The 15082-nt window shown below is 42.1% G+C and overlaps 3 protein-coding genes across 3 annotated transcripts; 1 reads left to right on the top strand and 2 right to left on the bottom strand.

Annotated features, from left to right (window-relative positions):
- Nucleotides 1–949: 949 nt before the first annotated feature.
- LOC145704533 (uncharacterized) lies at nucleotides 950–2476 on the top strand. The gene is made up of 5 exons (XM_081781988.1): nucleotides 950–1583; nucleotides 1622–1721; nucleotides 1762–1979; nucleotides 2019–2091; nucleotides 2135–2476. The coding sequence occupies exons 1-5, from the start codon at nucleotides 1532–1534 to the stop codon at nucleotides 2382–2384; spliced, it is 693 nt and encodes a 230-aa protein (XP_081638114.1). The 5' UTR covers nucleotides 950–1531; the 3' UTR covers nucleotides 2385–2476.
- A 574-nt stretch (nucleotides 2477–3050) lies between these two features.
- Nucleotides 3051–11593, bottom strand: LOC145701989 (uncharacterized). The gene is made up of 20 exons (XM_081779201.1): nucleotides 11436–11593; nucleotides 11058–11286; nucleotides 10581–10976; nucleotides 10183–10262; nucleotides 8999–9867; nucleotides 8424–8884; nucleotides 8119–8275; nucleotides 7940–8075; nucleotides 7465–7636; nucleotides 6940–7254; nucleotides 6565–6805; nucleotides 6329–6518; nucleotides 5655–5945; nucleotides 5344–5560; nucleotides 5141–5239; nucleotides 4680–5025; nucleotides 4439–4599; nucleotides 4091–4396; nucleotides 3856–4019; nucleotides 3051–3677 (listed from the first exon to the last, which is right to left on the bottom strand). Exons 1-20 carry the CDS (start codon nucleotides 11591–11593, stop codon nucleotides 3353–3355), a joined length of 5313 nt encoding a protein of 1770 aa, XP_081635327.1. The 3' UTR covers nucleotides 3051–3352.
- Nucleotides 11594–11602: 9 nt separating this feature from the next.
- On the bottom strand, nucleotides 11603–14879 carry LOC145702681 (uncharacterized). The gene is made up of 4 exons (XM_081779938.1): nucleotides 14689–14879; nucleotides 12329–13151; nucleotides 11925–12167; nucleotides 11603–11741 (listed from the first exon to the last, which is right to left on the bottom strand). Exons 1-4 carry the CDS (start codon nucleotides 14698–14700, stop codon nucleotides 11611–11613), a joined length of 1209 nt encoding a protein of 402 aa, XP_081636064.1. The 5' UTR covers nucleotides 14701–14879; the 3' UTR covers nucleotides 11603–11610.
- Nucleotides 14880–15082: the final 203 nt, after the last annotated feature.

Here is a 15082-nt window from a genome sequence, read left to right as displayed (position 1 = left end):
TAAATTCATGTCTCAGATTGTTATCTTCCAACGTAAGATCTAAAATAAGAAATCGTCGGTCTAAAAAATTTGCATGAAGAGCGCTGTCCAGGGTAGAATAGTCCCTTTTCAGAATTGTAAATAATCAAGGAGACACCCGACGTGGAAAGTTATTCACTACCGTTCTAAACGAACTCACGTCGGATCAAAATCAACGCAACTTTTAGTCATTCAAGGCCAACCATGACGACTTTTGCTGACTGCCGGCCGGTCCAAGTTTAGATTTATCAATCCAAATTGTGCAAACAATCAACCATAATTTTTTAAACGGTGAAAAAAGATAAACTTCCAAGTTTCCATGTAATTTCAAGGCTTGTTTATAAATAGGGTTATATAGATCTTGAGTTTCGAAGATGAATTTGAAGAAGCATGAAAATTTGCCATTTCTTTTGAAAAAATCAGGCGGCATCTCTAAGCAAAGTCGTTCTCAGTGATATTTGATCAGTACGAGGTCATTTGATGCTCTCATTTGATAAAAAAAAATGGGTCGTTGACAAAAAAGATCGTTTCTTACTTCGGTCTCCTGCTGAGATTGCTGTAGATCGCCATCATTTTATCGCTGATCCGCTGTATATAGCCTACTCAAACGGGCGATCATCAGAGAAATGAGAAATCAAGAAAGTTAAAATGAAGCGATTTTACACTGTGATAGTTCGATTCTCATAAGTGCTTTACATAATAACTTTTTATTTAAAATGAACCGCTATATCTTCCTTTTTTCAGAGTGCGAGCCATTTTAAAAATTAACCCCTACGTTATCTCTATTCTAAAATGTTCTATGTTTTCTCATCACAAGAATAAATGAGATTTAAAAAATAAGTGATATTATTGCAGGAAAGTGTTTTGTCGTGAAGCAAGAGTCAGTTGTTATCGAGAAAAAGTCAAATTGACAGAATTTTAGGAGGGCGTCGAGGTTTTTGCGCTTTTTCATTTTCCCCAAAGTCAATAAAGCAGGAGCGAGAGTAAATAGTATTACAAGACGCCTCAGTATACGAAAGCGTCAATTTTTAGTAAAATTAAAACTTCAACAGAGAAAATGATGAAAAAATGACAATAACAATCTTACTCGGGATGCAATTGCGAATTGGCAATCAAGGAAGATAACAAAAAATATTTTTCCGTGAAATTGACAATTTCAAATTGTTGATCTCTATTCTTTGAATTATAAAATGATAAATCTACTGCATAAATATCCTTTCTAAACTACATTATAGAAAATGATATAAAATGCCCATGAACAATAACTAAATGAATGAAGAGCAATTGCTTATTTAATTTTACACCGAGTTTACTTTTTTTGAGTATTTAGATTTTTGAAGCGCTGAATCAGCATTGGCTCACTTCTGGCTTTTGTCACTTTTGTCGCAACACAAAAACCGTGGCAAAAGTCGTAAAGAATCTGGTACCCGAGTACAACTATTCTTTGTAAGCTGCTTCCGTCGATCGCCAAAACAGAGACAGAGAAAGAGATTATCACGATAATTGAGATGTGATGAACAATTTCAGATTGATTGGGACTTGTCTTTTGGGAATTGTTTTGGAAGGTAACGAAAGAGAAATTTTCTTTTCATAAAAAAATCAGCGCTTTTTGCATCGATTCCAGCATGGCCGATTTTAGCAGATTGGATTGACAGCGAAAACTATACGTTTCAAGATCGACAGTACTTCTACACTTTCACAATGTTTGTTTGAAATTTTATGCCTTATCTTAAAAATATTCAGTCTTGGGCTTTTCTCCTGCATAACCGGATTAGTAGCGTCGTGGAAGGATCACCATTTCATTTACATTAACGTCATCTGGCTGGCTTCTTTTATCGCTGCTTCATACCTGATCAAGCTTATCTGGGAGCTGATATTTTACTTTCTAGCAGAGCAGCCAAGTCAGACATGGTTGATTTGGGTGAAGTACCTTTCCGGCCTTTTTATTTATACTCTTCAAGGTATTCTTCAATCCTCTCGTCTTTTTTACTCGTTTCTAGTTATTTTCGCATTGATGGATCGTGCTAGAATTTTGCGGAATTATCTCACAGTAAATGTTGATGAAATTAGCAAGTAAGGCAACATCAAACCGACTCCGAATTCAGTTGTTTTTCAGACACGAGATCGACATTCTCTATGAAAAGTTGGCTCGCCATGCTGGCCCAGAAACTCATCACATGCTGGCGCAAAATAGACATCATCTGGAGCAGGTTCTTTTGACGATGCGCGCCGGTTCCAGGAGCCCTGTTAGTGCTCCAATGAGCCAAACTGGCTGGAATACGTCCTCTACAATCCAAGCAGTTGGTCATGTAAAACCTGGGAATTCGACAACAGGAAATGATTTCGATTCATTCAATTTTTTTTGATTCGAATTTGCCTGAAATCTCCTTGATAGATTTTATACAAAGAGGAAACTCTTCCATGATTTCAACGCAACCGATAGGAAGTATACAATTAGCCTGGGTCTCAGACCCAGGATTCGTTTCAAAAGTGACGCCTGGGTCTCAGACCCAGGATACCCCCTCAGAAGTGACGCCTGGGTCCAAAAATTAGGAGATGGGGGTTGTAAGAAGAAAAAAACAATTTCCTTCTATGAATTATTGATAAGGAGTCTTGTATTTACTATAATTAAGGTTAGTGTTAGGGGGCACCTGCAAAAATGACGGAACAGTCTCACCCGAGGGGGATAGGCTAGGGTTAGTTAGGGTTACTGAAGGTAACCCTAAGTAACCCTAGACTAGACCCCGGCATCTTAGGACCTAAGGGGCGAAGCCCCGTGGTAAGGGGCAAATAGATCTGAGAGTTTTCAGAGAATCAATCGACGAAGTCTGCCTAAAATGCCCATTTTTAAATGAATCCTGAGTATTGGACCCAGGCGTCACTTCTGAGGGGGTATCCTGGGTCTGAGACCCAGGCGTCACTTTTGAAATGAATCCTGGGTCTGAGACCCAGACTAATTGCATCCTTCCAACCGATAATAACAGAAGAAACCTCCCTTACTCACTAATCCGAATGCTGACAAAAACAAGGAATGAAAAAAAAGAAGCACACTGTTTATTATTATACAGATCATTATTTACAATAAGCTGAAGTCATTTTATGTTTCAGTTTGGATTTTTGTGTGTGTTGAGAAATGATGATATGCGAGACTATATCAAGCATTTTATACAGTTGGCTGAATTAATGTAAAAAATGGAAAACCTTGTAAAAAAGCTATTTAAATATGAATACAAGTAATTATCGTATGATTTTCTGAGGTAGTTTTCGGTCGTTAAATAGTTGAGCAGCAGGTGTTTTTTGATTGACGAAGGGAATGGTCCTTCAAACTGGTAATTTAGCCCCTTTGAGGCTTCTTCCTATCGTTAGTTTTTCCGTTTGGGCGATTTTTGTTGTTGTTTGGTCGGTTTTGATTTTGGGGTCTGCCCTTCGGATTTTTTCCTTTTTGATTTGATGGTCGTTTTTGTTCTTTCTCTTTGGGATCTCGTCCGGTGACCCAAATCACCTGGGCATGATTTTTTCCAGGGCGTTTTCGATTTTCCTTTTCTTCTTCTTGTTCTTCGAATCGACGGTAGTTTTGGATCTTATCAGCAGTCTCAAGATCAACACAGTCGACTTGAAGTTTAAAGCCGGTTCGCTGGACAGTTCCGTCGGAAGTGAACCTATATTAAGTTGAATTTCCTTTAGCGGGACGGTTCTGATGAAGAGCGGTGTTTATGGTAACGATAGGCGATTAGTTAAAGTTGATGTTCATTTTGTACACAGGACAAAAATCTATATTGGAGCATTTAAGATCGAATTTATGATTTTTACTTATGTAAAATATTGAATAAAAATTACCTAACGTCCATCTTGGACGACGTTCCAACAATTCCCTCTGGCATGTCCGGAAGTTGCCCGTTGCAGAGATTCCAGTCCATCGTCTCGTCCTTCAAATGAATCTTGTCCGCTTGACAGTTTGGTGACGCTTCGATATCGAACTTTTCTACAACTCGTACGCGAACCTGAATGGTTAAAACACGGTTAATATTGCTCTAGAAAACAAGAAGAAATGAAGAGTTTTTCGATAAAATACCCTGGTGTCTTCGGGCGCTTGAATTTGAACGGGACAGTCGGCGTTGGCAGGATACCACCCAGGGTAACCCGGTGAGCTAATCGTCATGCTATTAGTACAATTGCCGCCGTCCACGAGATTCCAGAGGCTGATGACTTCCTGTCCGCATTCTCGCGACTCATCGCCCGATTGCCTTGGCATTTTGATCAAGCGATCGTCATTTGTTCCACGGGCACCGTGCGTCTTTTGAGCCAGCTTTTCCGCTTGTTCCGCCGCCAGGGCACCCATTTTCGTTGTCGAAGTTATCCAATCCACGTGGTCGCGAAGCTTCATAAAATCATCAAAAGAAGCAGAAAATTTTCAACTTACGTCGACAATATTAAACAATCTCGTTGGGCACTGATTCTCAGGCGTTAGCGCCCCCTGAACAAGTCCAACAAGCGTGCGTTGGTTTACATCCTCGCGGAACACTGGCGATCCCACTTCTTTCATGCATAACGGGTCACCAAACGCATATCCTGCCTTTAGCACTGGCTCGTTCTGTATTTCGCGGTGAAAAAATGCTCCTCAACGAGTTACTTTGTATCAACAAAAAGTGATTATTTTTTACTACCGCGTTCCTTGTTTGTTTTTCCTTGAGCGTATTTTCCAGAAATGGGAATATGCGTTCTCATCGGGACTCCTTCTGTCTTCCCTTTGTTGAAATTCGTACGAGATTCTGTGACGACGATGTCTCCATCATTAAGAGGCAGCATCGTGTCTGTGAGACAAGGAATCATGATGCCCTTGCTCGGCTTGACGCTCTCGGCAAGGAAGCAAATCTGCAAGTCGTTGTTTGGTTCTCCACGGATGTATTTCGGATGAGCAATGCAACGACGGATCATAATTGTTTGCACGTGATCAGTAGGAGCACGAGGGTCGAAATTGCTCATGCCGATTTTGGCAAAGAGACGGTTCTGAAAAGGATCCCGTAATGAGCGCTTGCATGAGAGGTTTTATGGAAGGAGATTAGATAAACCTTAGTTAGCTAATGCGCGATAACGGAGGGGGCATTTTGGATTCAAGACTTACGTTGGCGTCGGAGCCAGTACATCCAGCTGTTGTAATAAGCGTTGTTGGTGTAAGCAACGTGGCGGTGCATAAGCGGAAGTTGTTCTGCTTCGTACGACTATGCGGGTTAGAAAGCATCCTATGCATACTTGTGGCTCAAAATAGCCCCCACGAATGACCCCAAAGCTTACGATAATTTGCGTACTTATTTTTAACCCTGAGCTGATATTGCTTTTTCCATTTCCACCTGACGGTCCCCGACCATTCGGATTTCCTTTTTGAGGCCGACTTGGTGGATTTTTCCTTGATGGCCGCTTCGTCGGTTGAATTCTTCCTTTCTTACCGTTTTGTTTTTTGCTGTTTTTCTTAGACTTTTTGTTTTTCACTCCTCGACGGACGCGATTAAGCAGGGGAGGCCGCCGCTGGTGGAAGCGGTTTAATCTAAAATCGCATTTTAATCTTGTTATTTTCCGTGTTGTGACTTGACTGGAGAGTGTTACGAAATCATCCCGAATATTCTAGCGCCCTTTCTTACCGTTCTTGTGCTTGCATTTCCAATCGCTCCTCGATGCGCGCTTCTTTTTCTTCCTCCCTTCTGATGAGATTCTCAGCTTTGCGCTGCATTTTGATTTTTTCACGTTCAGCAATTCGCCTGCTCAAACGAGCTTGCCGATTTCGCTGCTGCTCTTCATAACGAGCTCGTTCTTTTTTGCTCATGCTCTCCAAATCCACCTCTTCTTCCTCTTCCGGGTCGGAGTGATCATACTCTTCGGGTTCCTCCCCGAACTGGCCGGAAATCATGAAGACGTCCTGGAGCATGCCACGACTGAAATAAGCAATTTTGACCCTCATAATAATCTTGGGTTCACATATTTTTTCTTTTAGGAAAAGTTAACTGTTCTTTCTGTTTTACTAAAGTACACATATATATTGTACATATCCCTGGTGTATCAGATGCGGGTGAACTTGCTACGTTTGATTCATATTAATGAAATAAAAAAAAATACTTAAATATATCAAGTATATTTTCATTACGGTTTCTTCAATGATTAATATTTATATAATTATTTTTATAACAATTTATGATTTAATTTTTTTAAGCAAAATCTGGCTTTAATTGATATGAAAAAACGAAATCAACATGTTCCGATAAAAATGGAATCACAGAGAAAACTAAATCGTGAGGGGTTTAACGCGATAAAGACTTACCCCTTCTTGGGATTTTTGCTCTTCGGGGGTCGATTAGAAGCAGCGTTCCTGACTGCAGCAGATTTTGGCCGGATTTCAATAATACAAGATGATAACCGTTCGTTCTTGTCCAATGGAAAGGATTTTCCAAGCCACCTAGGCAGCGTAATCGAGTCCATGTAGCATGTGTATTGCGATAGGTTATCTTCTTCTGAAAGCAACTTTTTAGAAAATACGCCAATTGTTGGTCTTTTTACCTTGTCTCGGCGCGAGCTGACCAGAATCAGTAGCGGGCTCATAATTTAGATAAGGAACTTGCGGATCCGTGACGGAGTAAAATCCGACTTGAAGGTTGCACTTCCGTCCGCGCCGATCACGTTGACCATTGTACACGCGCATTTTAATCTCGCCGTCTAAACCAACAGCCGGCTCGCCGCGGCAGAGGGATGAACTGTCTACCAAAGCGCGCTCGTCGAACTTTTTCGGATGATTAGAAATCTAAAGTTTACGTTTGAAATAAGTTCGATTTTTATTAATAAAATTTTGGCCAAATTTTTATACTTTCTTCTTTTATTAAAATAATTGTTAATTAGTAATAACCTTATTATTATTAATTAGTAATTAATAATTACCTTGACAGCTTCGCAGCAACTTGGATCTGTATCAGGCCCTAATCTAATGACCGGATAGGAAGTAACTCCCTTATCAATTCTCGGTTTGATGGAAAACTCGCACATTTTGAACTTATTGTTGGCGATCAAAAACTTCTCCAATTCTGGGATTCCCATTTGCGTTTTCGCGGAGCCGCAGCCGGACTCGTCCAATTTCTTCGGCGCCCTGTGGAATTTCGCCGCAAAGCCGGTTGGTTTTTCTGCACTTGATTCGGCGTCAGTTTTGAAGACGATTTTTAGTTTTTCGCGGGAAGAAAAAATGATCGCTGGAGGCGCCTTTTAGTTATGGTTTCATTTTTTGACCTATTTTAAACAAAGTTGGAATGCTAGTAGCCTTGACATAGATCCGCGTGGATGAAATTCGTAAAGCTATGTTCGCGCGAATTCTTTCTGGCGCTCTAACAGACACAGGGGGATTAAATAATGACTCCAGCCTCGATTTAGAAGTTTTGACTGTGCATTTCCGCGCATGTCATAATCAACTACCGGGAGCACTATGAAACCACTTTCCTGTCGTCCGCAGTACCGTCCGATCGGTTCAGTCAACTGATCACCGCCGTAGATCGCCACGTAATCGTTGTCGCAGTTTGAATCAGCATCCAAGTGGAAGTGGGTAAAGTCAAGGACGAGTTTTTGCGAGGACTTGACATTTGGAACGCTGAAAAATCAATTAACCTCCTTTGAACCGAATCTCCGATCGAGATAAACGAGCATTCCCTCTTTGGAATTGTCAACGCGGAAGGGATTAGAATCTGAGCCCGGTCGTAACGAGAAAATCGCGAGCACATATCAACGCGCCAGGGTACGTGAAAAGACTGCAAGTATTATTCTAGCAGTAGGGGCTCCTTAACCCGACGCAGTCACATAAGCGCGGCTCGTGAATGCTAAGCGATTGGACGTCGATTTAGCGGTTCTGGCTAATTCTAATGGAGGCCTCTCTTGAATTTGTTTAAATGTTTACCTAATAATCCACGAGCATTCTTGGTTAAAGTCGTAGACAGATCTTCCATCGAAATTGGGAGAATTGAGACCTCCAGTTTCGAGGTCGACGATTTTGTCCTTCTGACAAGTTGCTGCTCCTTGCGTGCTTTCATCGACTACGATAAACGATGGAAAACGTAGTCTTAGAGCTTCACTTACGAATATGATCAAGAATCCAGTCAATGAGGGACTCGACTCGGGTGTAGACGCCAGGAAATGAGGCGGAACCACACCCAATTCCATACGAAACAATGCCCGTAAGTTGATAGACTCCGCGGTTACCAATAGGACATGCTAGAGGTCCTCCAGAGTCTCCCTAAATACTAACGTCAGATAATTGTTATCCTGAGTCTTTGTCCCACGATTGCATTTTCTTTCACAGAAATCATGGGTGGTATTTTATTTGATATTCGAAAAATCGCCAAATCTCTGAAACGTTACAAAGCGTAAGAGAAAATCATTACCTGGCAAGCGTCTCTGCCACCTTCTACAAAGCCAGCGCAGAATTGCCGCCGCGTAATCGACTTATATCCAGCTGCGCATACTCCCATTTCCGTAATGGGCACATATGCTGACTGTACAGCTTCGGCGAGTTCGAGTTGCGCGAAAAAGAACTGCGTTGCGTCCTTGGCTTGCGTTGAGCCCCATCCAGACACTTTACAAAGTTGACCCGAAGAGGGATAATCGTTGCGCTTGGGCAAACACGCAGGCTTGACGTAGTCTGTAAACTCCCAAGCATGATCCACTTTGAACAGCATCATGTCGTAGTCGACCAAGTCCGAGTTCGAGTCATATCCTGGGTGCTTGATGTAACGCTCGACTTGACGCTGCTGCTCGTACGTGTCAATTTGGCTTCGATACTGGGAGCCGCAGATTATTCGGAATTGAGCGGGAGAGTCATAATCGGCGACGCAATGTGCAGCACCTTTTTCGAGGTTTTCAATGGTTCAATTAATTATAGCATTGATGGCTATCCGATTTTCTGATGGCTACTCTCCTATTCGGAGATTTTGCATAAAAACAAATAAAAAACCCTTGCCTATATTCCAATTAGGAGAGATAACCGATGTTCCGCAATTGTGATCTCCGTAAGACGTCAGCTGACAAAGATAGGGAACAGCTCCATATTGCTCTGTGTGCCCGTTGACAACACGTTGATAAGCAGGAGCTCCTCGTTTGGCAGTAACCGTCCCACACTCCCAGGGAAAATTGTAGGGGTCTGGACAGATGTCAACTTCGCAGGGTTCGAGTTCGGAGGAATTTCCTTCGCAGCCTGGGTTTCCAGCAGTGCCGTGGAAGCACTCTCGACTTCGATGAATGTATCCTTCGCCGCAAGATTTGCTACAGCTCGACCAGCTCGACCAGTTCGACCATGTCGGGCAGATTAACGGTCCACAGGGTTTCGTATCTACGTCAGGTCCGAAACAGTGGCCAGATTCGACGTCTACTGCATAACACACGCGTTTGCGCGATTGCAAGCCACTGCCAGCGCATGAAACGGAACAGCTCGACCACGGCGACCACGAGGACCAACCCTCTTGAAATCGGATTTGTCCCTTCAACTTGGGCTGCGCATCGGGCCGTGCGGATAGGATCGCACCTGCATGGCAACTAGACGCGAAGATCGCCTCAATCTCAGCTGGCGTAAAGAATCGATCCCATACAGCAAAGTTCTTAATCTGACCGCCAAAACTCGACGAGCCAAAAGTGAACACGTCGTTGCGGCTGATGCCCCCGCGAAATGAGCTCTCGGATAGCAGCTCGCCGTCTATATACACCTCGACAGTATTGTGCTCTTGTGAAGATGTCACACAAGCTGTCACTGTATCCACTTCATGCGAAAAGAACTCTGCGACAGATTGTTCATCTATTTCGGCGATAATGAGTTTGTCGTCGCTTGAAATCGCACTAGAAAAGATGCGTTTAGAAATAATCGTGTATTTTTCTATTTTGAAGCAATTTATTTAAAGCTGAACTCAGTTGATCTTTATTAGAGAATTTTCCATTTTTGTCTTCCGAAAATTTTAATTACCAAATCCGGTCACTTTATTGAGCTACTCTTTAATCTTGTCTGACCCTTTCCTTATCAGCACTTTTTAAAAAGACTCTTTCGAACATAATGAGCTTGCTTTGAGGTGTTAAGAAAGGACAGAGAAAGTAGTTAGCAATTTGAGCGCGCGGCAAATTGTCGGGTTAGAAGGAAGGGTTAATTATACGAGTTACCTGATGAGTACGTTATCAGTCGGTGACGTATCCATTGAGATAGCAGCGCAGAAGGTATAACTGTCCGAGTTGAAGAATGCCTTAAGAAATTGCATCATAAACTCATTCCAAAAGAGTAACGCTAATAGATAAGATGAGGGGCACGTTAATGGCGGCTACACAGACTTTCTAAGTATCCAGAATTACAGAAGATGCGATAAGCACCACGTATCTCCCCAGCTATTCGCAGGAGATAAATGAAAACTTTTTTTTTGCATAAGGATTTAGAAAACCAATGTTTTGGAATTACTGATGTTTTAATGTTTTCTTACAGGGAACAGCCTCCTGTAACAAGCTCTAACAATCCTTGTTAAAACTTCATGACAGCAGATGCGGCCAAAAGAGCGATTGTTTGTTACCTTGAAAGAAGCACTCCCGCCAGGCGAAAGATTCCACGTCGATTGGGAGCATTCCTCCACGATTGCCTCGCAGATCCCCTGGTAGCATCCCTTTGTTTCCAATTCATCCCCGTCGCAGCCGTAGTCGCCTGCTCTGCCACCATAGCACACACGTGACCTTGTCCGCAAGCCGGATTGACACGTGACGGAGCACTTTGTCCAGTCGTTCCACTCGGCCCATTGTGCGACGTAGGAAATGCGCCCGTATCGCTCCGAGTTCTCTTTATTCAAAGTGACGAACGGCTGTCGCGCGATCGATGGGAAACCAGCTTCCGACATTGCCGCCATTTCCGTTTCGCTCAACGCCGCGTCCCAGATCGAGAAGTCAAGAACATTCCCGGTCATTGCTTGTTCGGCCTTAAAATTTAATAATAACGGGCAATTAGACGGTAATTCACATCTCTAAGTCATCAAAAATGGTGATTGCCAGTATCTTACCTGATAACAGCCAAGCATACAGTCCTGATCCTGTCCCACTACAAGTTCTCCCCCTTCTTCGATCATGTACAAATCTCCAGTTTGAAGAACCGTCGAGTTCTTGAATTTTCCATCAACGTAAAAATCCATCATTCCGACCCTTGCTGAATTACGGTGGAGCACAAAGCATTGAAGTTGAGGTTCCCCTGCGGTGGTGAAATCGTTGTCTATGATCAGTCGCTCGTCTTTTCTAAAATTGAATGTTGAATATTTTATTGAAAGAGCAAAGAAAATCTCAGGTTTGAAGTTATGAAAATAAATTCTCGGCGAATATTTTTAATCGTCTCAAAATGGTCGAGAATATCAAGAGCATTGAGCAAATAGAGCTGCTATTTTTACCTGAACGCAAAGAATTTCAGACCCAGTTCGGGTGTTGTCGAGCCCATGACCGCAAACGAATTGCCGGTGAATTGCTCCCCGTGGGCGTATGAGAAGATTGTCCCATTAACACCATCATGGCCGCTCTTCAGCCAGTAGCAGAAGGTTGCTTCAGCCATGTTTGGCAACTGTTTCTTCAAAAGAACGTAGTTGGAGATAGAAAGCTCATCTGGAAATTCCCAGTTTGAGTAAAAACATCCTTTTGGTCGATTGAAGTTGGAGTACACGCTTGAGTATCAGTTGTATCTCCGTCATTGCATCTTGAACCTGAACGGTTTTTTCATTATCCAGAATGCTCGGTAAGCGAAAGACAAAAAATCAAAAATTACCGATATGGAAATTTTCAATTTCGCCGCTAATTTGAACCATTTTCGTTGGCTTTTTAGCAAAGTGCCCCGTTTTACGAAATAAAGCGACTCTTACGCGGGGTTTCACAGGAGCACTCGTTACCTTTGCATTCTCGCACGCGAGTTTTCACGCCTTCTCCACAGCTGCTTGAGCATTTCGACCACTCGCTCCATTCACGCCAGCCGGCAGGGCACTGTTGAGTTTGACAAGGCTCTTGTTCCCAAAATCGGCCTTCTGAGCATCCACCTTCTCCTGGATCTCTTCCGATGCATTTGCGGATACGGAAACGCTCGCCACCATCACAGGTTTTTGAGCATTCGCCCCAGTCGGCCCATTGAGCCCATTCTAGGAATGATTTTCATTTTTGATAAGAAAAATAGAAAAAAAAGAATTGGTTCAAGCAAGTACGCTAAATTACATGATTATTGGTTAGGAAGAAGCGGGAGGATGAAACTCGAACTTTTCTAGAGAGGTGTCGGGGTAAAATTCAAGTGCTGTTGACTTACGTTCGTTGAAATTGACATCTCCCAAACTCGTGACTAGGTCCTCCATTCGCAGCGCAGCGAAGAGTTGACCCTCTTCAAAGCAGCGCTCTGATTCCTCGAGCGACTCATAATCTACGGCGAAGTTGACCATGAAGACGTCCTCGAGTGTTCCTTGGAAGCCTTGACCAGAAACTAGTTCCCCGCCGGTCTTGATACTCGATCCAGAAGATGGATTCGTAATGACGTCCAGCGCCTCTTCATTGTACCGCAAAGTTGCTTTGGCGCCATTTCTGATGAGGCAGATCCATCCAGTTTCCGCCGCCTGTTCCGAAATGTAGACGTTCATGTCGCCGTCCAAGAGTACCTCGAACTTTGACCCGCCTGTGTTGCGCTCTGGGCGGACAGATACGATCACAACATGCTCCTTGGTTCCGGGATTAGAATACACACCAAGGCTTCCAAAGAGTTCATCCGCTGTTGGACTGATTCGGGCGCAAAAGGAAAAGTCTCCGACAACTTCTTGTTTTTCTGAAGAAATCGTGCTCTTTAGCAGTTGCGTTTTGGGCGCTCCTTCTTCTCCGAAACTCCAACTCGAGAAGGCGCAAGTTTTGCAAGATTCGGCTAACATGCAGTGTCCATTCTCGGAATTCGCACCTTGGCAGCCGTCTTCTCCGGGGAAGCCGTTCAAGCACTGACGTACTCGCGATCTTAACCCACTTCCGCATGATCTGTCACACTGGGACCATTCGCTCCATTCAGCCCAACTCGTTAATGGCTGCCCATCAAATGCTTGTATTTCGGGCGGACGGAGCCAGAGAAACAGTAGGCTCGGCAAAAGCCGGCCCTGAAAGATTTTAGCGAAAACTAATAAATTTTATAGAACAGAAAAAAACGCGGCGTACAAGTTTGATTTCTGAAAATCGCACACGAATTTGTTTGGTTTTGTTTTTGGTCAATTTCAAAGCCTGCCTGTTTAACAAGCTCAAGATCACTCACATGAGTACTTTCCCACGCGTGCCGGAACTGCTAATAAGCTCTTTTTCAGACTATGGATCTAAAGCCGACTATATTTGTGTTAATTTCTTATCATTATAGAGCTCGCTGGAGCCCCAAACATAACTAAAAATGAACCCCGTGATAATAAATATATTTTTCTTATCGAAGCGACCGAAATTTATCTGGGATGATTGGTGCACTCGGAAAGGCCAATTCTTCCAATTTATTCTAACTGTCCAGTTGCAAGATCTGTATTTTAAATGAAAAAATCGACAGCCAGCTGGATTCTTATGAATTTCATAAAAAGGCGTACAGGTGAAAAAGGACAATGTCGACACGTTTTCACCTAGTTTCAAGTCTTTTCTGCATATCTTGAAAAGAGAAAATTTCAGAACCGCAAAATTTGAATGCGAGGCGCCACTACTAGGAAGCAATAGATCTAGGAATTATGAAATTCTTTCATTATCGATAAATAGAAATTAGCTAGAAGTCTTCTTAGAAAGAGATTCTTCAAATTGGTCGGGAAGAAATGGAGGAGCTTCTTGTTTACCAGCCTAATGACATAACTAGGGAGGAACGACTAGGTACTAGGAGTTTTTTCCTGGGTTCTCATGGTCAAATCTTATTCAAAAGAGCATTTTTGCAAACGGGTTTCTTTCGTAGAAGTTTTTTGCTGCAATGAATTTTAGTAATAAGAAATTAAAACCTTCAATTCAAAACCTTCAAAATAATAAAGATTTTATTATTTTCAAAGATATAATATTTTAGATATTTCAAGAGTATTAATAGTCTACTCTTGTTAGATTATCTTTTATTCAATTTTTTAAAAATAAAATTCAGTATTAATATTGTGAAAATATTATAAAACATCAACATCAAAATATCTTCCAAGAAGCTCCTCCCACGTAGAAATAATAATTGATAATGGCAATATCACAAAGTCCAAGGAGTAACAAGATGATATGGGCTCAATATGTCTGTTGTGTATTGAATTAAAACCAGCGGGAGCTCAACGTGTGCCAGTCCAAAATGCGATTACGAAATGTCACTACACTTAGTACCAGCACCACTTTAAAACGTGCAAGAGTTGTTCGAACTTATGTTCGGCGCTTTCATTGGCCTCGAAAGTCTAAATTATATTTTTTGGAAAGAAGAACGTGACCTTTTACGAGGTCGCGTAAAACCGAGCGCAGCGACCACTCTCCCCTTTTCCCTGTGAAAATTTAATTTTCGAGTGATCTTTGAACTTGCCGAGTTGGTATGAAAATCGACCTTTGATTTTCCTGAAAACTGATTTATAGAAATCACCTTTTATTTTACCAAAAAAGAAGAGCGAATCTTTTATCAACAAATCTATTCATTTTTCCTTCAAAATCAATTCATACCGTTTTAATCATTAATTTTCTTTCAATCTTCTTTTTTTATCTCTTTCTTCTTTTTACTCTCTTTTGATAATAATTGTTTTTAGTCAATAAAAAAAAACAGCCGTCAATTAGTGACTGTTTAGTTCATGAATTGCTATTATGATATTATTTACAGACTCATAGTAGTACGGAAAAATATTCGCTTTGGCGATATTGACGTTGGTGGTGGTGGTGCTAACCCTTAGGAGCCGCGCGGTGCTGAGGCGCCTCGGAGCACCATCTCGCAAATTGGAGGACCAAAGAGCCACAGCACCCAGGCTTACCGCGCACCAATTGTTCTCCGCCAAACACAACAAAATAAAACAAAACAACTTTATCTAAAGATTTTATTTTCAATTAACAATTGATTGTCTTT

Source organism: Oikopleura dioica, chromosome PAR, assembly GCF_907165135.1.
Source record: "Oikopleura dioica chromosome PAR, OKI2018_I68_1.0, whole genome shotgun sequence".
Lineage (NCBI taxonomy): Eukaryota > Metazoa > Chordata > Appendicularia > Copelata > Oikopleuridae > Oikopleura > Oikopleura dioica.
This window is presented reverse-complemented; position numbering and strand designations above follow the sequence as displayed.

Coding starts and splice junctions, on each gene's coding strand:
- LOC145704533 (XM_081781988.1), top strand. CDS start 1,532: ATGAACAATTTCAGATTGATTGGGACTTGTCTTTTGGGAATTGTTTTG. Junction 1,584..1,621: donor TTTGGGAATTGTTTTGGAAG/GTAACGAAAGAG, acceptor TAAAAAAATCAG/CGCTTTTTGCATCGATTCCA. Junction 1,722..1,761: donor TACTTCTACACTTTCACAAT/GTTTGTTTGAAA, acceptor AAAAATATTCAG/TCTTGGGCTTTTCTCCTGCA.
- LOC145701989 (XM_081779201.1), bottom strand. CDS start 11,593: ATGGCTGAAGCAACCTTCTGCTACTGGCTGAAGAGCGGCCATGATGGT. Junction 7,255..7,464: donor GTGGTTTCATAGTGCTCCCG/GTAGTTGATTAT, acceptor CATAACTAAAAG/GCGCCTCCAGCGATCATTTT. Junction 5,240..5,343: donor GAAATGGAAAAAGCAATATC/AGCTCAGGGTTA, acceptor TCTAACCCGCAT/AGTCGTACGAAGCAGAACAA.
- LOC145702681 (XM_081779938.1), bottom strand. Junction 12,168..12,328: donor AGATGTCAATTTCAACGAAC/GTAAGTCAACAG, acceptor AATCATTCCTAG/AATGGGCTCAATGGGCCGAC. Junction 11,742..11,924: donor TCGCGTGCGAGAATGCAAAG/GTAACGAGTGCT, acceptor AAAACCGTTCAG/GTTCAAGATGCAATGACGGA.